At 61.6% G+C, this 21,542-nt stretch overlaps 2 protein-coding genes across 3 annotated transcripts; one reads left to right on the forward strand and one right to left on the reverse strand.

Moving 5' to 3' along the window:
* Positions 1 to 560: 560 nt before the first annotated feature.
* PRRX2 (paired related homeobox 2) lies at positions 561 to 21,542 on the forward strand. 2 transcript variants are annotated; one of them, XM_083808003.1, is made up of 4 exons: positions 561 to 848; positions 18,007 to 18,191; positions 18,325 to 18,503; positions 19,031 to 21,542. In XM_083808003.1, exons 1-4 carry the CDS (start codon positions 605 to 607, stop codon positions 19,146 to 19,148), a joined length of 726 nt encoding a protein of 241 aa, XP_083664129.1. In that variant the 5' UTR covers positions 561 to 604; the 3' UTR covers positions 19,149 to 21,542. The 2 variants fall into 2 exon arrangements, with proteins under 2 accessions (XP_083664129.1, XP_083664128.1); XM_083808002.1 differs by having other exon boundaries at positions 566 to 848; positions 19,013 to 21,542.
* On the reverse strand, positions 926 to 17,687 carry LOC310884995 (uncharacterized protein; the record flags this gene model as incomplete). Its single annotated transcript, XM_083807707.1, has 4 exons — positions 11,026 to 17,687; positions 5,420 to 10,421; positions 1,050 to 3,216; positions 926 to 939 (listed from the first exon to the last, which is right to left on the reverse strand). Exons 3-4 carry the CDS (start codon positions 2,014 to 2,016, stop codon positions 926 to 928), a joined length of 981 nt encoding a protein of 326 aa, XP_083663833.1. The 5' UTR covers positions 2,017 to 3,216; positions 5,420 to 10,421; positions 11,026 to 17,687.

Consider the following 21,542-nt stretch of genomic DNA (forward strand, 5'->3'; position numbering starts at 1 on the left):
TGTCACCCGCGGGTCACCTCTCCCTCCGGCCCCATTTGGGGTCGGGGTAGCGCAGCCCCCCCGCGTCCCTCCCCACGGAGCGCGGCCGCTTCCACTTGTTGATAGAAGCACTCAGAGAGGGGCTGGGGGGGGCTCGCAGGGGGGGGCAAAGGGGGGATAGCGGGTCTCTGCCCCCCCCTCCCTCCCCAAACCCCCCCAACCCCGGGTTCCCTGCCCGGGCTGCCGCCGGTGCTCGGCCCCTGGCAGGGGGCAGGTCGCCGGCCCGGGGGGCGAGGGGCGAGGGGCGAGGGGCGAGGGGCCGCCCCGCTCGGCTCGGAGCAGGGGCGTTAGTTTGAACAGCTCCAGAGCAAAGAGCAGGGGAAAAAAGTTTGGGCTGGGAGCGTGGTTTTTTTCCCCAGACGTCAGCACAAGGCGGAACAGGGGCTGGGGAGGGAGCCGGACTCGCAGGGCAGCCGGGATTTTTTTTTTTTTTTTGCCTTTTTTTTTAATTTATTATTATTTTCTTTTTTTATATTATTATTTATTTGGAGGGAGGGGGGGGGTGGAGAAGGGGAAGGGGCCGGGGAGCGGCCCGGCACCTCGGGGTGGGCTGGGGGTGGGAGCCATGGACTCGGCGCCAGCCTTCGCCATGGACAAGCCGTTCGCCCCCGGCACCGTGCGCGGTCCGGAGCCTCCCGAAAACCCCCAGGGCCGGAAAAACTTCAGCGTGAGCCACCTCCTCGACCTGGAGGAGGTGGCGGCCGGCATGAACGGGGCCCCCCCCGCCGGCCCCCCACCCGCCGGGGGCGGCAAGGCGATGCCGGAGCCGTCGGGAGGCAGCAGCGGCAGCGAAGCAGCGCCCCAGGACGGTGAGTGCCGCCGCCCCGGGATGTCCCCCCCCCGGCCCCGACAGCTCTGGGGTTGGGGTGACCCCCCCTGCACCCCTTTACCCCCCCCCCCCTCCGGGTTACGGCCCGTGGGCAGCGCCGAGCACGGGGGGAAAAAGGGGCTCGGGGTCCCCCCGAGGACGGGGGTGGGGGGGGGGGCGGGATGGGGGGCGAGGATGTGGCGGGGGGAGGCTGGGGGGGGCCGTCGGAGGGGTGGGCGACCGGGGTGGGGGGGGCTCCGGGATGCCGGTGGGAGAGGAGCCGCCGCCGCCCCGAAAGTCCCCGACGGCTGGGACGGGGGGACACAGAGCCCGGGGACAGCGGGGACAGGGGGACACCGCGCCGGGGGGGGAGGCACCGGAGCTCGTGGGGGGGGGACACGGGCAGGGCACCGGCCGGGGACACCGTGCCGGGGGCTTGGGGGCACCGCCGCCACCGGGCGTGCCGGCTGCGGGCCGGTGCCGAGCTCCCTCCCGGTGCTTGCCGGGGCTGCGAGGCTGCGCCCCCCCCTCCCGGGGCTCCCCGGGTCGGTTTCTGCACCCCGGGAGCGGAGGCGGCCCCGGGGGGGGGAGCGGGGGGGACCGGCCCCGGGACCGGCCTTTGTCCGTGCGCTCCCCCCCTGGGCCAAGAGGTGGGAGCCGGTGGGAGCCGGTGCAGCCCCCGGAGCGCAGCCCCCGGAGCGGGTCTCATCCTGCCCCGGGATGCTGGGGCCGGGGCTGGGGCCGGGAAACGGCCCGGTACCCCCCGGGTCTCGTCCGGTCCGAGCGGGAGGAGCGCTTGTACCGGGACAAACCCGCTCCGCCCGGGCGCATCCCGGCTCCGGAGCGAGCAGGATCGGCCCCGTCCCTGCTGCACAGCCCCGCTCCTGGGGTACCTGGAAGCCCCCCCCCGAGTCCCCTCGGGGTGGTGGAAAGGAGAAGGGGCTGGGGAGCTCGGCGTGGAGGCGCAGCCCCAAAACCTGCTGCCAGGCTGGGCTCGGGTACCCCCGGCTTGTTCCGCGCCCTGCCCAGGGCCTGACCCGTGCCTGGCCGGGGGAAGGGGGCTCAGCCCCCCCAGAGCTGCAGCGAGGGGTCCCGATGGGAGCAGGGTGCACCCTGTGCCCCCTCCTTGTGTGCGCCTTGGGGCCGAAGCACCCTTCTTGGCCCCCCATTTATTCCCTGCACAACCTCCTTCCTCTGCAGGCAGAGCCCCCAGAGCCCCCCGCCCTGCTCAGGGTGCTGAGGGCTGGGTGCTGCTTTTTGGGATGGTTTCAGGTACTTTTGGTGGTGTTTTCCGTCCTCCTTCCCCTTCCCTGGGCGTTTGTTTGTGCTTCTCACATTGGCTTTGGGACCGTGGGGAAGTTTTTGCCTGGTGATGGGATCATACAGGGGGGCTGCAGGCAGCACAGGGTGGGCACAACTTTCAGACACCCCTCCTGTCCCGCAGCAGCAACTCATCTCAGGGGGCTATTTGCAAAAGGGCAGAGAAATTACCGCACTGCTGAAATCCCAGCACACCCCAAAGGGGCTCAGCGGCGACCAGGGGTGATGCAAGTACCAGAGAGAGAGCCGAGGGGGCTGGCTGATCCTCACCAGCCCATTTTTTACCCTAAAAGCCCATTCCTCCTGGGGCAGAGGCCCCGTGGGTTTTGGCGCACTGATCCTGGCACCGCTGGACCAGGGGGATGCTTCCCGTTGGCACCTGCTTCTGCAAAGGCATGGGGACAAAGACACCGTCGGCATCTGGGATGCACCGGCAGCGCGTGTGGGAATGGAAACCTTTCTCCCCACAATCCCACCTGGAGAGGGAAATACCTGAGCGACGGGAGCTGAAAGCAGCAGGAAGACGAGCGAGGAAACGGGGAGAGAAAACCCCCGTGCATGAACACACTGCCGTGTGGGACCGTTACCACCGACACTGCTGGATCTGGGATGCACTTTCCGAAGTCGGGATGGGGAAACACCAAACCCCACGCGAACGCCCTGCCCTTGCGAGCATCAGATCTCGCTACGCATCTGCGATGCTTTCGGCATCAGCGTGATGACAGCAGAGGAACTTCTCCTGGTAGCGCTAGCTTTTATCGTCACCCTAAAGCGAAACAGGCTCCTGGCATCTTCTCTCATCTTCACCATCACTTTTTTTTTTTCCTCCTACCGGGTGCAGGCTTGGAGCCCCCCGGGTTGGTGGCAGCAGGTTAATTGTCGGTGCAAACGGGCCCCGAATCTGACTGTGTCTCCGCAGGCTGCGGCTCTGTGTCTGGCTGGGCAGCGGTTATTGGGGTCACTGCGCTGCTGGGCTGTAGAAAGGGTGGCCCCAAACCTGCTGCGGGCACCCCCCTCCTCCGTGCAGGGCTCACCATGGCCTGGGGATGCTGGAAAATATTGAGGCAGGTTTTATGCTTTGATGAGGAAGATTTGGGCCCTCCTTGCCCTCCCTCAGCACCCCAAGTCCCGCAGCCCTATATCTGGGTTCCCGGGCTGCTCAGCCCCTGCCCCAAACCGGCCCCGAGGGCACCCAGCGCATCCTTGCTGAGGGCCGGGCGCAGATATCAGCCGTGCAACACGTTTGTCCCAAAAGGTAAGAGGCAGAAATCCCACAAGCCAGGCAGGACAGCGGCAGAGGAAATGCCACGGGGGGCAGAGAGGACTCGTCCCCGTCCCCGTCCCGTCCTCCCCCGGAGCGGCGCAGCAGCCTCCCGGCGAAAACCTTCCGCACAACTTCTGAGGTCTTGAAAGCTTGTTCACCTCCTTTCATTAGACTAACAAATAATGTGTAACGCGAAACATCTGTTAACAACAGCCCTTAATGTTCTCAAGATGATAAAGCAGGAGGGTAATTTTAGCCAGCAGGCCCTGACTGATGGCTTTTCAAACAATGAGCGGCCTTTTGGTGCTGCCTGCGGATGGGAGAGGGTCGGGCGCTGGCTCCGGCGGACGCTTTTGGGGCTGGCTGGGAGCTGGGTGCGAGCCACCGGTGTGATGGGCTCGGGGTGGGGCTGCGGCCCCGTGGGAGCATCCCCAAGGATGGGGTTGGGTGGGCGGAAAGGTGCCCGTTGCCTGCCCGACGTGATATTTTGGCCAGTCCCGGCGGTGAGATGGGAGCGTGCGATGGGACAGGGCCAGGTGGCAGCCCCGGGCACCCCACCAGCAGGTCCAGACCCTTCCTCGCCCCATCCCCTTGTTGGGAAATGGGGGGGAAGAATTGCCCTTGGTCCCGCGATGAAGCAAGGAGAGGCTGCACCCAAAGGGGCAGAAGGGGTTACGGTGATGGATGTTACAGCAAATCGGCTTTAATTACACAAACAAGGACAGATGAAAAAGGAGAGGTGAAGCAGGGCCTTGGTGACAGCAAGACACAAAAAGGGACTTGCTTTTGGGGTCAAACGCTGGCCAGTTGTCCCAAGCAGTCCCAAAATTTCCCGGGGTCCTAGTTCACAAAACACGTTTGTGCCGTGCCTGTCCTGCCTTCCCAAACGCTGCTCGTCCCCACCAGGTGGGGGCACAGCTCAGGGACACCTCCGCTGCTGGAAAAGGGTTGGTTTGTGCCCCTGAGGCCCTGGGAGCTGCCTTCCCTGGGGTGCTTGTGCACATCCTGGGCTGCAATTAGGGACAGCATCATTAACTCGTGGCCAACCCCTGAGCCTGGCCCAGGGGAGTACGGGCCCCTGGGGACCTGCGGATCTCAGCCCTAAAACTGCTGAAATTTCCCCTTTGCCTCCCCCGGGGGGCTTCTGGCTGATGTCTGCAGATGCTCAGCAGGGGCTGGGGGTGTCAGCACCCCGCTTCACCCCCTTTGAGCCTGCACAAGAGCCGCGAGCCTCCTGCATGGGGACTTTTGGGGACTGTCCCTGCACAGAGCTGGGACGGGTGGCACCCGCCGGGGGGGCCGGGGGAGGCGAGCTGCCTCGGTCCTTGTAAGGCCAGCACAGCCAGCACGGGCGGCACACGGGGCTGGGGCAGGAGCAAAACTCACGTGGCCGTGGCATCCAGGGGACGTGTGCCACCATCGCTGTCCCCAGGGCGTGGGGACATCTCCTGCCCTGCAGGGAGGGATGCAAACCCCAGGGCATGGGGGTTGTGTCCACGCAGGGGTGCTGTCTGTGGAGCTGGGGGGGGGCAGCACAGCCAGGCTGGGTGCCCAAGCCCAGCACTCACTCAGAGGTGCAGCATCCGTCGCGCAGGTTGATTAACTGCCAATTAATCATGGTCGACTTCGCAGATGGGATCCGAGCGCATCCCGGTCAAAGAAATAATGGGGAGGACCCACCTCGGCCCTAACCCCCAGCCTGCAGCACGGACCCTACAGCCAGGCACCCCCTCCCCAGATGGTCACCCCACATTGCTGCCACGGGACTCCCCATCCCACCTGGTGGTTCCACGGGTGCGGTGGGACAGGTCCCCAGGTCTTGTGCACCCAGAAACCCTGCAAACCACCCCGAAAGAGCACAAACCACTGCCAGGTGCGGGCAAGGAGAAACCCCAGCTGCAAATGGGGTTTCTGGAGTGGGTAACCCCAGTACCACCGCTCCCTGCTTCCCCATCCTCCTCCAGCCCCCAAGGGTGCCACGAGCTCACCATCACCCTCCTCCTGCGTGCTGGGAGGGTGCGTGCAGCCCCGGGCTGCTTTCAAGCCCTTACAGACTGGTGGCACCTGGGCCCCAATTTGGGTGAGATTTGCCCACAAATGGGCTGAACGCCCCCACCTGGGCTCCAGGACCCCCCTCCCAACATGCACACCTTGCAGCTCGGGGACCTGCAGCCCCAGGCAGTGGTGCTGTGCGCTCGCAGCCCTTCCCAGTGAAGAAACACCAGCACGTGTCGTGCAGCGTTTGCACGGCTCTGTGGGGCTGCTCGCATCTGTGCCGGGGGAGAGGGAGCCACTGCCGTGGGGAGAAGAGAAAAAATCCTAAACCAAGTGCCTGGAAATTCCCCTTTCCCCCCCGCGTTGTTGTGATTTTTCTCCCCTCTGCGTCCCCAGCGAGCCGGGTTTTCAGTGGCACCGCCGCAGGGGATGCTCCTTCCCACCTCCTTTCCAGCAAGAAACGGGTGTGAAAACCTTTTCTTGGCGGGGTCCGGAGGGGACAGAGGGGTCCTGCGTGCTTTGGGGACACGGGGCTTTGCCCTGCTCCATCGGGAACCCCCCCAGCAGCTCCGGGTGCCCGGTGCCGCCGTGTCCAGCCCAGGAGGAGCCAGGGCACGGGGACACCTTGCCCGCCCCCCCGGGCTGTTATGTCTAGCATGACCAGGAACAGCTCAGTGCAAGACTATTTCCCCTCTCTTTTTGGGCTGTTATTTCAGGGAACGGGGCTGATTCACAGGAAAAATATGAAATTTTCGGCTCCGCACGGCCAAGATGGGCGAATTTCAACGAATCAGCATTTTAAGAGAGCCTGGGCGTGTGTCTGTAGCTGGGAGGCTGATGAAATGATTTAGGGCTTTGAGGCTGCCTGGTTAGAAACCCTTCCTCTCTCCCAGGGAGCGGGGCGATCGCCCCCTTTCCCAGGGCTGCTTTCCTCCGGCAATGGGCAATTCCTCCCCCCCCCCCCCCGGGGGCTGTGAAATAATTGAGCCGAAAGGACGGGGTTGGAGGCAGGATGGGGCCTGGGTGCTTTGCTGCGGTTAAGCCCCTGGTGGCTCGGGGCTGGCAGAGCCTGGGCGTCCCCCGGGCTGGCACCGTGTCCCTGCCTGCGGCGCGCTCGGCAGGAGCAGCAGCTGGAAGGATTTATCCTGCGGGGGGTGGCGAGGCTGGGACAGCATCTCTGTGCCACGGGGGAAGCCCGGAGCGTCCTGTAAAATGCCAGGGTCGGGGGCTGAGCTGGGAATGGAGACGGGTTTAGCTCAGGGCGAACACGGATCAGTTTTATCCCAGCTGGAAAAAGCAGCAGGGAAGAGGGAACAAGCTCCGGGCATCGGTGGCCGGGGGCAACCATCCCCTGAGTGGGGCCGGCGATGGCCAGGGAGGATGGGGACAGGCAGCCCTCCTGCTGGGAAGGGACTGCCTTGGGCTTTCAGGGTGAGATCTGTCACCCGCTTACTGCCGTGCTTCAGAACTGGGTTGTTTTTTCACTGGACGCCCCCAAATTTCTGAGAATTTGTTAAAAAAAAACCCTCGCCCTCAAGGCATTCCCAGCCCAAGGGACGCGTGGCTGCGGGCGACCTTCCCACGGCGTACCGAAACCGTCAGCATCCCTCGCTGCCCCCAGGGACCCCCCCCCGGCACAGGGACCGGGGGATGCTGCGGGGGGACAGGACCCTCCTGCGTGTCCCCGGGTGGGGTGGGGGATAAAGGGGACGCTGGCTCTGGAGGGGCTGGCGAGATCGCCCCGTCCTGGGGCAGGGGACACTTCTGGGGACCCCAGGAGGACAAGCAGGGTCCTTACTGGGGGACTGGGCTGTGCCTGGCACCGGGCTGCAAACAGCAGCTCGCCGGGCAGGCGCTAATTAAGCAGGGGACCTAACGAGGCCGCCGCGCTGCTCCTGCCCCCGGGGTTGGGGGGACAGCGGGCGGGCTGGGGGAGCGGGAGCGAAGCCGCCGGGGGGCTCCGGAGCCTTCAGAGAGCGGCAGCGCCAGCCGCCGGCCCCCTCCCCTTCCCTCCTCTTCCCCCTTTGGAGCGCATATAATAAAGCAGCTTTTCAGCTGCGGCTGCAGTGATAGATCAGGAAGAATTGTATGAGTCTATTAAAGTCTGTGTGTCTCTGAATGGAGACTGTGGCTAAGCCAGGCGCCAGGCTCTCGCATTGAACCAGATGTGTGGAGGCGCCATCCTTTCCAGCCACTGAATCTGAGAGGCTGCAGGCTTCACACGCAAGGAAACTGGAGTGCACATGGCAGGGGAGCCGGGGGAGCGCCGGGGAGCACATGGCAGCGCTGGCGCAAGCGGGGCGCAGGGGAAAGGGGGGGCAGAGCCCGGCCCCAGGGTGGGGGAGCACCCACGGGACAAAGCTGGAGCGGGGGCATCGCGGCCGTGGTGGTGCCTGGCCGAGGTGTGGGCTGCTCCCCGGGGCCTTGGGGGGGGTGTTAACGGGGGGTGGAATTGCACCCTGAGGTGTGTGGGGCATGGCGGGGTTGGGGGGGGGGGGTGAATTGCACCGTGAGGTGTACAGAGCGTAGTGGGGTTTTAGGGGGTGGCATTGCACCCCGAGTTGTACAGAGCGTGGTGGTTTTTTTGGGGGTGGCATCACAACCCCGAGCTGCACAGGGCACGGCAGTGTTGTGGGGTGCGTGGCACCGTGAGATCTACAGAGCACGGTGGTTTTTTGGGAGGGTGGCATCACACCCCAAGCTGTATGAAACATGGCTCTTTGGGGGGGGGGGTGCATTGCATCCTGAGCTGTACAGAGCACGGTGGTTTTTAGGGGGCGGCATCACACCCTGAGCTATACTGAACCGTGACATTTTTTGGGGGGTGGCATCATACCCCAAGCTGTACAGACCATGGCATTTTTGGGGGGGTGGCATCACAACCCCAAGCTATCCAGAGCACGGCAGTGTTTGCGAGCGGGTTGCGCTGCCCCCTGAGCTGTGCAGGAGGTTGATGGGGGGGTTACCTTGCTCCCCGAGCTGTGCAGGGCATGGCAGTGGTACGGGGGGGGGGCTGCACTGCACCCCGAGTCGTGCAGGGGGGCTGTGTTGTACCCCAAGTCATGCAGGACACTGCAGGGCCACCGCGGGGGAGTCGCACCGAACCCCGAGCCGTGCAGGCGCTGCAAGAGGGACGGGAACATCACAGCGCAGCCCCTTTGTGCCAGAGATCGGGGAGCGTTGATGCGGGTGCATCCCATTGCACCCCAAATCGGGGGGATTGGCGATGGGGGAGCCCCGCATCGCGCCCCGAGCCCTGCACAGCCGTGGCCGTGGGACGCTCCCTCCTCCCCGATTTCACTTTCGCAGCCCCGGCCGGCCACATGTCTGTAATTTGGGGGTTGTAAATACCTCAGGGGGATTCCTAAATTAAAAAAATAACTGTTTTCGTTTAAATTAAAAGACACTGCAGCATTTCTATTAGTATTAGAGGTTTATGAAACCTAAAACAAATGTCAGAACTGAACTACCAGGCACCGTCCCCTCGGTGTGCGTTGGCTCCGGCACCGCCAGGGTACCCATCAGGTTGTACGTTTTAACGAGATTCATAGAAGAGAACCCAGAGGTTGCTGAATGGTGCCCCAGGACCCCAAACAGCAGCCCCAGTGTGTCCCCCACTGAGCTCCTGGATGGGTTTTGGGGTCCCAAGCACGGCAAGAAGGTGCTTGGGCTCCCCAGGGAGCCAGAGGGGACGGCGCTGGTGTGATGAACGCGAGGGTCTCGGCTCTGCCACCCTTTGCAGAGCAGGACCACGAAGCAGCCCCCCTACCCCAACACCTCCAAGCCCCCCCCCCAGCATCACCCCGCAGCCAGCACCTGCCCCCGGGATCCTGATCCAGGACCCTGCGCGTTAATCTGGAAACGGTTAAATGGGCTGGGTTTAGAAAAAAAAAAAAGGAAAAAAAAAAAAAAAGAAAAAAGATACGAGCCACTTATTAAAATGAATGTTTTACAATAAATTTGGCGAGAGGCCACCGACCTCAAATGAAAACCAGACCGAAGGACAGCAATTCTGCTGGCTGGTGAGGGTTTCCAGGATGAATGCGTGTGCAGGCGCCCACGGGGTGCTCCTCGGAGCGGGGGGACGGGGGGGGACGGGGTCCCCAACGGCACCTTGTGCCCAGCCCTCGCCCACCCAGACGTGCCAGTGGCCCTGTCCTGGCACCGTGACCCATGGCCGTGGGCTGCAGGGTGGGTTTTGGCAGGTGCTGGTGTCGGTGCTTGCTGATGACACGGGCGCTCGGTGGCATCTCAGCCCCCAGCTGGCCTCAGAAAGGAGGAGAGAGGCAGACGGGTGCCAGGGGCCGGTCCCGGTGCCCAGAGCTGGCCTGAGGGGGGGGTCCCACGGGGTTTGCGCCGTCCCCCCCGGTCCACGCACGCCCTCTTCCCCCCGTCTTGGCAATGACCCTGATGCAATTAGGTCTGCGCTCTAACCTGGAGGGCTGGTGTTGGGTTTCAGTGCCAGATGCCATTGGGGCTGGCTTGCTACGGGTTTTTGCTTATTAAATTTCAAGAAACCACCTTTTCTTTTTTTTTTTTTTCCTTTTTTTTTTTTGCCGGGGGTGGAGAGGAAGGCTGCGATTGCCATGCCAGGGGGCTCTGGCTGCGAGCCAGCCCCCTACATAGCGTTCCTGCTACGCAGCCATCGCTGATTATTTTTATTTTCTAAGCACCGTGCAAAAACTCCCCGGGCGCTATCCACGCCGGGACGGGCAGGGCACCCGTGCCCCCCCCAGGGAAAACGACTTTGTAGTCAGAGCAGAGTTTTCAGTGGGGCTTCGCAGTCGCAGAAATGGGGCTTCGCGGGTGCTGCTGCCCGGGTTGGTGCTGCACGAGTCTCGTTAGCGTTAATTAGCTACACGTGCCCAGTGCCCTGCTGGGAGAGTGCGTAACCTGGTACGGCAGGCGAGCGGTGTTAGCACCTCTGTGGCTGCGGCGGGGGAGCTGCGGGGTCACGGTTCTGGATGCACCAAGTGGGTCTGAAAGTGGTTGTGCCTGTGGGGTGGGAGGGAAGCAGCATACAGCCCCATAAGCCTTAGTGCAGGATGGTGGGGTCTGTCCCAGTATTGTCCATCCCAGTATCATCCATCCCAGTATCATCAGTCATAGCAATGTCTGTCCCATCCCATCCCATCCCGTCCCATCCCATCCCGTCCCCATCCCATCCCATCCCATCCCGTCCCGTCCCGTCCCGTCCCATCCCATCCCACCCCACCCCATCCCACCCCGTCCCATCCCGTCCCGTCCCGTCCCATCCCATCCCATCCCATCCCCATCCCATCCCATCCCATCCCGTCCCGTCCCGTCCCGTCCCGTCCCGTCCCGTCCCGTCCCGTCCTGTCCCGTCCAATCCCATCCCATCCCATCCCATCCCATCCCATCCCATCCCATCCCATCCCATCCCATCCCATCCCATCCCATCCCACCCCATCCCCATCCCCATCCCCATCCCATCCCATCCCCATCCCCATCCCATCCCCATCCCCATCCCCATCCCCATCCCCATCCCCAGCCCACCCCATCCCATCCCATCCTGCAGTGCCTGTCCCCTCTGCCCACCCCGGGACGGACCCCGCAGTCCCCCGGGGCTGTCCCAAACCTCTCCATTTCTGCAGCTTTCTCCTCCCTCGGTCCCTGATTTCTCGCGCGCCGCAGCAGCCCGCTCCCACATCTGTTAGCCATCACGGTGCTGCCAGGCCCCGCGCTCAGCTATTTTCCCGCACGGCACCGGCGGCGCTGGTGAAGCCGAGAGGCTGCGCCCCGGGTGGGTGCCCGGGGGGCCCCTTGGCAGGGCGATGCAGCGGCCCGGGGCTCAGCACAGACCCGGCGCTGGGCTCTTCCCACCACGAGCAGCTCTCCTGGCTGGCAGATGAAGGCAAAATTCCCCCCCCCCCCACCCTGTGAATGCCTCCTGGCCGGGGAGGCTCCCCACCGGTGGCTGGGGCAGAGCCAGCGCCTTTTGTTGGCCCGCAGGCCCCCGCCGCGGGGGCTGGCAGTTTTGCGGGAGAACAAAATTAAAAATTCCCGGTCCCCCGTTGCTTCTGTGCTGCTCAGCGCTTGGCCTGGCTCAGCACCATGAACCCGCCGCGGCGCAGCTCCGGCCACGAGCGTCCCCCCCGAGGAGCCCCCCAGTCCGGTGCGTGCTCTGCGAGCATCCTCGGGCACAGCCCCACCACACGCACCGCGTCCTTACAGCCTCCATATCTGCCTTTTGACCCATTTGGGGCGTTTTCAAGGGACGTCCCACAGCGGGAAAGGCACCGCGGAGTTTTTTTAGGGCTCCGTGTGCCCCCAGCCCCATTGCTGCCAGGAGCCCTGACCCCCCCGAGTCGCTGAGCTCTCTCCGTGCCGCCGGGGAAAGCGGGGTGCAGGATGAGTGCTTATTTATTTACCGGGCGCTGTGTTCTGGTAGCAGCCAGCAGCTCGGGCGAGTTGTGCAAGCGAGGCACGCCCAGAGCAGCCTGGAGGACAAATGAAAACCCCTCGGTGCGCAGAAAGCGCCCGGCCCCGGCCGCGCAGCTCCTGCCACCAACGGGGACACCAGCTCCGCTCCGTCCCCACGGGGACCTGGCACGAGGGAGGTGATGGTTGGAGATGGCACGGCCGTTGGGTGCCTCCTCTGCTCCTGAAAGCCTCCGCGAGGCCGGGCTGACCATGGGCACGGGAGGGAATTTTTTGTGTGCGCCCAAGGGAGCCCGAGGGATGCATGAGGTCGGTGCCCGGGGCTGGTGCCACCCATCAACGCGGTCTGACGGAGACTTGCGGCCCTGCCTGGGGAGTTTTGTGTCCCCACTGGGGTTGTTCTGGGGAAGGGAAGGTCAGGACCAGGCCCTCGTCCCCGAGGCAAACCAACGAGCGGCCAGGGATCGCTCCGGTGGAGAGCTGGAGGAAATCACAGGCTTCGTCTTTCAGGGCGTCCTCCCCAAATCACAGCAGCCAGGTCATCTCCCGGCTGCCCCACTGCCTGTCTCCTTGTCCCCTCCTCGCTGTGACACCTCCCGATCTCGTTCCTCCGGCGCGCTTGGGTTTGCAGCAGAAAAATCACCGCCTCTTCTGGAGAGCTGACTCCGAGCTGCAAGCGTGGCTGCTGCAGGGCTCGGACCGTCCCTACGAGACGCGGCATCCCATGGGACTGGGCTGCTCCTTTCCAGCTTCGTTCCGGCCCCCACACCCCGTAACCCTCACGGTCCCATGAGGTGCCATGAGCCAAAACCGAGGTGACCATGGCTTTGCTGACACACGGCAGCCAACGGAGGGTTTCGAGCGCAGGCCGGGCACATCCCCGCGGGGATGCCGGACGAGGTCCTGCTGCCCTTTCCCCAGAACCTTCCCCGGGTTCCCCGCAGCACCGGCGGGCAGGACCCTGCCGAAACGCGGGCGTCTGCGGCGCTGGGTGGCTGCTGGCTGGTGCGGCGGCAGCTCCATAACCATAAAACAGCCGGCTGCTGCCTGTCAGTGAGCAGAGGCTAAGACCCTCCCGGGACAGCCTTGGCCTCTTTCTTGGTACAGGCTTTCGCTGCTCCTTTTTAACGGAGACACTTTTCCCCCAGCAAAACTGGCAGCCTGTAAAAACGTGTCAGCGTTTCAGTTTTTTCACAATTAATGAGGTGAAACATCCTCGGAAACATTTCGCTGTAATGTTTCTCCGGTAGCTGAGACTTGCCCCTCTCTTAAATTTTTCATGTAGGCCACTTGAGCCGGGAAAGTTTCCTTCGGACTCAGCACATTTGGACCCCCCCAGGTCTCCCTGGCCTCCCCCTGAGGCTGAGGCTTTGCTGGGGTTTTGGGGGAGCTGGGGCTGCTCTGGAGGTGCAGGGAGAGGCGGCGGGATGGGGCAGGGGCTGGAGACCTGTGTTGAGAGCAGGAGAGCCCAGAGGAGGGCTGGCAGCCCCGGGACACCCCGTCCCCATGCCCATGGGGTGGTCCTGGGGTGGGTTTGGGCGGCGCAGCATCACCCTGAGCAAAGCTGGGAGCTGGCACCCCGGGGCTGGTGGCCCCAAGGGTTTCTCTGCAGGAGCTTCCAGCTGCTCCTCACCTTCCCTGGGCTTTTGGAGATGATTTGGGGAGATCGGAGGGGGGGGTGCTTCCCAGCATCGCTTCTGCCACCAGCCCTGTGCCTCCTGCTTCCCATGGAGGGGGACAGACCCCTCTCCGCACCCCCATCCTTCACCCAGCTCCGTTCAGAGCACAGACCCAATGTCCCCAGCTGCTTCGGGCAGCTCGGCTGCAAGTTACAGGAAAAAAAGGATCCGGAGCAGGGGGGGGGAACCCCCAGGGGGAGAAATTCCCGGAGCAGAGAGCTCTGCTCACGCTGCCCGGCGCGACCCCAAGGGCAGCGCTTCCTCCCCGATTACGGGGCTGCGAGGAACAAGTTAACCGGCCGCGCACGGACGTCATCGCTGGAGCCTCCTCGCTTCCCCCGAGTATATAAAGGGATGAAGGCGGTCCACATGTTTACCGAGAGAGAGACCATGGGAGAAACGAAAGACATTGTTTTTCCAAAGGATTTCTTGGCTGTAAAAGGCCTCCACCACCCTGCGGCTTCCCTGATGAAGGCCCAGCGTTAATTTGTTAAATCCACATCAAGTGCCCGGAGAACCAGTTGTTTATTTTTGCTAATTCAGCCGGCCGAGATCAAATTGGGGTTTTATTTGTTAAGGATAAACCTTAATTAATAAAAGCTATTTATTTGGTTAGAGCCGGCCGCAGCCTGAGGGTCAGATATGCCGCGATCATTATTTCAAGTAAAACAAACCTAAAACGTCTCTCAACAGTTTGAAAAACGTAGAAACTTAGAGGGCTGAATTTATTTGTCTTAGGAAGAATTTACAGCTAATTCCCTCCAGGCTATTTCAACCCTTAAATTATACCCAAGAAGAAGAAAGAAAGAAAAAAAAATGCTGTTCCAGGAGGAGCAGGAAAGTAAATGGTACGGCAGATTTGATCATCTGGCTGGGGGGTGGGGGGTGGAATTTAAGGCTTAAAAGGTCCTTGGCAAATGCCTTGCAAATAAATGGAACGTGTGAAATAATTTAACGGCAGACAACTGCGGCCGGGCCGGGGCTCGGGGTCGGCGCTGCGATGGAAAATGGAAAGCATGGGAGGAGAGGGAGCACCGAAATCCGTCTGGAGGGTGGGGAGGATGCTGCGAGCATCCCCGCGAGGCCAGCACTGGCCTGGAGCTGGGGACAGCCCCACGGTCCTAAATCCAAGCTGGAGCCCGGGTGGAAACCCAGCACGAATCACCAATTTATAGCCCTTGATGTCTGCTGGTCTGGGGCTCCCGCAGCCCGGCACGTCGTTTCTGCAGAAAATGAGTCGAAGCATGGGGGAAAAGGGCAAGAGGCGGAAAAGCAGGCTTGCTCCGTGCTCAGCTAAACCAACACGGCTCTGACCCAGCAGCGCTGGGGCCACTGCTTCTGCAAATGGGCCACGACTGCGCGCTCCCCCCTTCCCCTGCGGCGGGGCCGTTCTCCGGCAGCACGCGGTCCTGGCAGGGCTCCTGCCCTCGTCAGCGCGCTTTGGGGCACCACTGGGGGTCCCGAAGTGATTTTGGGGACGCCTGTGCCGGCAGCCCCGGGGCTTGGCCCCATTGGGACGTGTCGTGCCGTGAGCCACGGGGCTGTGCGAGATGCTGAGCCCCCCTCCGCCCTCCCCAGTGCCATCCTTTGCTGGGCGGTAACGTTGTTCCCCTGTTTTCCCCCCTTCCCTGTGTTTTTTTTTTTTCCCCTTCAGCGGAAATTGTAATCAGTGGAAGGTAAATATACCGAGGCGAGGGGGTTGCTCAGAGGTCCCCTCTGACCTCCGGCTTGGACAATCAACCGAAGCCCCAGCCACGCCGCTGGCAGCCCCCCCAGGTTACAAGTGACAAACGCGGAGGCTCAGCTTTCATCAAAACCTCCCCCCAGCCTCCCCAGGCGAGGCTTCGGGGGCAAAAGAAATTCAGCATCGAGCTGTTTTTGACTTCGGGCAATTGCGACTCTTATTCTTGGAAGCCCATCAGAGTGCAGAAAGGTTTTCTGATTCTGCCGTGAGGGCTTCGGTGAATTTGGTTAAATCTGATTCACTCCGGCTGGCGACGGGGTGGCAGCGGGTCTTTGGGCTTCATGGTGGCAGTGACGTGGGGACGGGACCCAACCTGACCCCATCTGTGCTCCCTGGGTGCTTTGTGGTGCTCGTTTTCATGAAGCTGACTCAGGTTATGAAGGTGTCCCTTATAGGAGCGATCCATCCCAGCTCTGCATGCTGTGAGAGTCAGTTTAAGCAAGCCCTTCTCCTCCTTTTTCATTTTTTTTTTCCAGTTCAGGATGGGCGAGAGCAGCCATCGCTTATGGAAAAGTCCTATAGCCAGAATTTTAACCGGGAGGAAATCAAATGGGGTTCATAAATTTTATTTATACATTTAATAGCGGTCTGTTGAAACCATTGCCTGGAGCCAGCTGGGCGGGGGCAGCGGGGGACAGCACTTTCTGACCCAAACCCTGGTCCCACACTTCTCCAGGAGCCTCCAAAGCGAGCACAACCCACAAGCAGGCGCCGCTCGCCCGCTCCGTCCCGCATGTCCTTCCCGGCCCGTGGCCCTGATTCGGTCCCAGGCTCCCAAAAAACTCAGGGACAACCACGGCCGGACTCCATGTATTTTAATCCAGCGGCTCGTTAGCTCGCTGAAGGAAAACAGGACCAAAAAAGGAGTTTAACTAAAAGGGGCAACTGGAAAGCGGAGACTGGCAGAACATTTGAAGCGGCAGAAACAAGGGCTGGAGGGAATCTGGGGAATTTTATTTGTGAGCCTTTACGCCAACCGCAGCGAGGGGCAGCCTGCGTTCTCCCAGGCAGAAGAAGGGCCCCAAACCCACACGTATCACCAGCACGACACCGACCACAACGTCTTTGCCGTACCAAGAAGCCCACGTCCCACCTACAGCAGCACGGGCAGCTCCCAGCCCTGAGCACAGTCAACCGAGGTCCAAACGCACCCGGAGCATGATAAGAGACGGTGGCTGAAGCAATGCCACGGGGGTTGGACGGAGCTGCTTGTCCTCCTGGCCATCCCCTCCAGCCCCAGGATGCTTTTTCTTCCCCACGGTCCCAGCAGCTTGGCCCCATCATGGCCAAAATGTTGCAGCATCCCTGCGTGCACCCAGGGACTGGGTACAGGGACCCAGTCTGCGCCCCCTGCTTGGTCCCCCCGTGGGTCATGTTGCTGGAGGCATCCCTGGTACTCCCAGACCCTGCCTCTGGTCCTCGTGTGGCCAAGCACTGGAAAATTGACCTGCTCCTTCCAGGCCATGGCCAGCAATGGAAATAACCGACCTGCAGCCCCTCCTGTTCTGCCGCATCCCTCCGAGCCATTCGTGTTTCAGGGCGGGCCGCCCCGGAGCGTGATGTACAAAGGGACCCGAGGGGCTTGGTGGAGAGCTTGCTGGCAGAGGTTTCACAGCTTGAGCTATTCAGAATTAAGGGCCAAGAAGGGTTTTTTTGGCCTTAAGATCTTGGAACATGTAGTTTCCTCCTGCTCAACAGCTCGGTGGTGTCTTGAAGCAGGAGAGTTAAGATCCCTTCCAGTAGATTTTGTTACTTGCTCGTGTATCGTCTGAAAACGCTGCACGTCTATTTAATAAGTATCAGGATAGCTTATTAGCAAGTATTTGTTTCTTCAGCACAGACAGGGAGCAGTAATTCCTGCCATCGTGGCCTCTGCACTGATACAGAACAGAAAACCCGAATATAACCCTGCTATGAATCAGAGCGATGCCATAAAACTATTAACATTTCAAATAATTCCCAAATACTTTCCCACCAGTAGGTACAGATTGGATCCAGATGCTTTATTAATGGAAAAAATAATTACCCAGTACCTCCGTAAGGAAGATCAGCAGCACGACGCGTTTCCCATGAAGCCTTTGCAGGCAGCAGGCCGGGTATCAGAAAAAAATCTTCACAAACTTGCCTAAACCTGAGGATCTAGTGACAAAGAGGGGATTAATCCCGGCCTGGCGGAAAGCCCAAGATCAATAGGGAGAAATGAAGCTACACCCTCTGCTCCATGCTTCCACGAGCCAGCGGAGGCTGAAACAGACACGGGGGGAGCTGAGCCCCAAGGGACGCGGCCGTGTTTCTCCCTGGCTGCACGGTTGAGGTTTGGGGAGCATTGAGGTTTTGGCTGCGGGATGGTGTTGCTCCAGTGGAGCTCCAGAGGCTGCTGGAGGTGGGAGCTGAGCCCCAGATCTCGGAGAGGTGTTGGTGCCGAACCTCGGTTTAGGAAGGGCCGAGCCCAGGACACCTCTGAGGTCTGGGTTCAGGACGAGCGCTGCCCCACGGGAGTCTCTGGAGGCTGGCAGCAGAAATCAGACCCCGAAGGGATTTAGCCAGGCATGAGGACACCAAAGGTGCTGGGTTTAACCCCAAACTCCAGCAGGTCCCAAAATAGGCTTGGATTCTCGTGAAGGCTGCGGGGTTGTGTGCATGTGGCCATCACACGTGCCCAGGGGATCGGGGCTGGTCCTGAGCAGCTCCGCACAGAGGAGCCTGGTGGGGTCTGTGGGATCTCATGGGGCCTCTTCTGCGATGTCCCCCCCAGGCGAGAGCCTGAGCCCGAGCCGCGGGGCGGCCAAGAGGAAGAAGAAGCAGAGGAGGAACCGCACCACGTTCAACAGCAGCCAGCTCCAGGCTCTGGAGAGAGTCTTCGAGAGGACGCACTACCCCGACGCCTTCGTGCGGGAGGAGCTGGCCAGGAGGGTGAACCTCAGCGAGGCGAGGGTCCAGGTGAGCGCAGGTTTGTGAGGCAGAAGAAGAACCCCTCTGCCTTCCTCCCCCGCACACCACCAGGGTCTGGGCGGGGGGAGGGACACCGGGGATATCCTCAGGATCCCACTAACGCCTCCCCTTCCCCGTGCAGGTCTGGTTTCAGAACCGGAGGGCCAAGTTCCGCCGTAACGAGAGGGCGATGCTGGCCAACAGGTCAGCGTCGCTCCTCAAGTCCTACAGCCAAGAAGCCGCCATCGAGCAGCCCATGGCACCGCGGCCCACGGCGCTCAGCCCCGAGTACCTCTCCTGGACCAGCACCTCCCCATACAGGTGGGTGCAGGCACCGACAAGGACAGGGCACCGGGGCAGGGACCATCCCCACCTCCGGGGCAGCCCCGTGCTGCTGCCGAGGACACGGGGAGCTTTGCAGGGGCCAAAGGAGCCAGGGGCAGGAGCTCACCGGGGTTTGTTCTGGGAACCCACACCAGCCCTGCCTGCACATCCTCTGCCCCCTGCAGAGCAGCCTCCATGCGTTTTGGGGCCAGGGGGGGCCTGGTCCCCACGAGGGGCCCTCCTGGCCTCGCGCTGACCCTTCCCACATCTCGGCACAGGGGGTGGAGTGGGTCCCTTCGGTTCCCAGCTCTCCAAAAGCCAGAGGCAGGCTCTCCTGGCACATACTTCGAGGGGTTCCCACATGCGTCCAGCCACATAAAAATGCCGAAGAGCCTTGACTGCTCTTGTGGGAGATGCCTAAGAGGGAGCAGCCGATGAGGGCTGGGAAGCTGGCAGGGCGCGGGGGCTCCTCGGCCGTGCCTCATTCCTCCCCGCTCCCCCTGCAGCACTGTGCCGTCCTACAGCTCCAGCGGGACCGCGACGCCCACCCAAGGGGTGAACATGGCCAACAGCATTGCCAGCCTGCGCCTCAAAGCCAAAGAGTTCAGCCTCCATCAGAACCAGGTGCCGACCGTGAACTGACCGGGGGAAACCCCCCTGTGGCCTCATCCAGGACGCAGCGTGGGGTCCTGCACCGGCCGGCATGACCCCGCCGCCCGCCCGCCCCGTGTGCCGCCCACCCGACGGCTCAGCACCTCTCCTCTCCTCTCCTCTTCCCTTTTGAAGGTAGAGTCAAGTCCCAGTCTGAAGTGGCACATAATTATAGCCACATATGGAGCAAACTTGGTTAGAAACTTGCTTTTCCGCACACCCTTATAATAAAGGCTATATATACACACACATACCCCCCGCACGCTCTTCAAGGACAAACAGACTTGCCAAGCGAACAAGAATTTGCTTCCAAACATGGAAGGATCTTGGACTTTTGGATTTGACCAATTTGGGTATCTTGCCCGGAGAGCCAAAGAGTTATTGGGTCTTCTCCTCCCGCAGGGCCGGCACGCAGCGCCGGGAGGATCACGAAGCTGTGCGAGGCCGATCTTTAGGGCCCCCCCTTTGTGCCGGGCTGCCACCCGCGGCGCTCGCCCGTGCGGCCGAAGCCGACCCGTGTCTTCGCCTCCTTGTGCATCGCCAGCCGTGGGGCTCGGCAGAGACTTTTGCAAGCCAAAGGCTCTTTCCCAGTGCCTGTGCCACCGGGCTCTACCCCTCCCCAGAGGAGTGAGTGGGGTTGGAGCATCCCAAAATCCTCACCGGGAGCCCTCGAGCTGTGGGGGGACATCGCCGCACCCCAGCCAGGCACCACCGCCCCACAGCCGTGGGTTTGCCAGCAATTCTGCAGAGCCCCAGGTCATTGAACCGTCCCAGGGAAAGAGAAAATTGGAAAAAGCTGTTGGTTTCAGCTGAGTAGGCGGCTCCCGGCGCTTCGTGCCAACGGCAGAGCCGGCTTCGTCTTCCGGAGGCACAGCCTCCCCAGCGGCAGCTCCGCAGATGTGCCGCGGAGCCCGCGGCCGGAGGCTCCATGGGGCATTTTTGTGTTTGTGCCGAAAGGAAATGGTTTCCCCCTCGCCCCACCCCAGCACGCAGCCGAACGAGGGTGCTCCGTTTTGCAAAGCGAGCCCGGGGGAGGCAGCCTCACCCCGGGCCTCCAACACCCACGTCACAGCGATGCAGGATGAGCCGGTGGTGGGGTGGTGGAGGTTGGAGCCCAGGGACAGCGTCCTCGGGAGGCCACGGAACGCCCTGCAAGGAGCAGCAGCAGCCCAGTGCCAGGTTGGATGGGTGGAGAAGGCACCAGCCCTGCCTCTGCAGAAGGGCTTCACCCAGCCGGGCCGGTGGAGCAAATACCGAGCGGACAAATCTCAGAATCACAGAATTGTAGGGGTTGGAAGGGACCTCGAGAGATTACCACTGAAACACAGCAGCAGAACCCAGGGTGAATGCAGCGATCACTGAGATAAGCACGCACCAGTGCGCAAAGCCAAGGCCAAAAGCACCCAAACCCCTCGCGTGCCCACCCGAGAGCATCCTGTCCCACTTTCCCCAGGGCTCTGGCTGCAGCCCTGCATGGTTCCCAGCGGTGACACCAGGACCTCAGGGACACCCCAGGTGGTGCCTGCCTGGGGGCTTCACCCAGTGCCTGGAACCCCCACAGCAGCCGAGCTGGGGGCAAGCCTGGCCCCTAACCTGCTCCAACCTCCCTTCCCCATGCTCTGCAGCCGGCGGGGGCACAGCCAACACCACCCACCCCTCCTGGAGGTACAGCCACCCCAAATGCCCAACCTGGGCCCCTAGTCCTTCTTTTCCCCCCTGTGCTCAGTGGGAAGGACACGGCTCCCCAGATAGCCACATGGAGACACCGCAGGGACCTCGTAGAGCTGCCGGGGTGGGAGCAGGTTCCCCGTAGAGCAAACCCCCCCTCCCCCCCAGGAACAACTCTGGGGCAGGGGGGTGAGGGGGTCCCATTCCCATGGAAAGCACGGGGCTCTTTTTCCAGTTGTACGAGATGAAACCACAGGGATATAAATGTCGCTGCCTCTTTGTGAGCATTAATGAAAATAAACCCATCTAATAGTTTGCAGATGCCGTTTCTGTAAACCTAAAAAAAGCAGGGAATAAATATTTCTTCACTAAATATCTATATGTATATATATATTTGAAAACATTCGTTCCTAATCTTCGGGCCCCTCCTTCGCCACGCTCTTGGCAGCTTATCACGGATTGTCAGTCAGCGTCGAAGGCTCACCGAGACGAGACGCAAATTGCACCCACGGAGGGATATCAGGACGGAGGAATTAGTGTAACCTGAGCTTGCTCTCTCCCTTTCTATTTGTACATTTCAATTACTTGTAACAAGATCCACGGTGGATTTTTAATTTTTTTTTTTTTGCATGTCTGTGTTTTTGGAAATTTTTTGTAAGGTTTTTGTAAAAACAACTCTTGTGAAATAATGGAGGAATAAATATTTTACTGAGTAGA

Source organism: Anser anser (assembly GCF_964211835.1).
Source record: "Anser anser genome assembly, chromosome: 21".
Classification (NCBI taxonomy): domain Eukaryota; kingdom Metazoa; phylum Chordata; class Aves; order Anseriformes; family Anatidae; genus Anser; species Anser anser.

Coding starts and splice junctions, on each gene's coding strand:
- PRRX2 (XM_083808002.1), top strand. CDS start 605: ATGGACTCGGCGCCAGCCTTCGCCATGGACAAGCCGTTCGCCCCCGGC. Junction 849..18,006: donor CGAAGCAGCGCCCCAGGACG/GTGAGTGCCGCC, acceptor TGTCCCCCCCAG/GCGAGAGCCTGAGCCCGAGC. Junction 18,192..18,324: donor TCAGCGAGGCGAGGGTCCAG/GTGAGCGCAGGT, acceptor TTCCCCGTGCAG/GTCTGGTTTCAGAACCGGAG.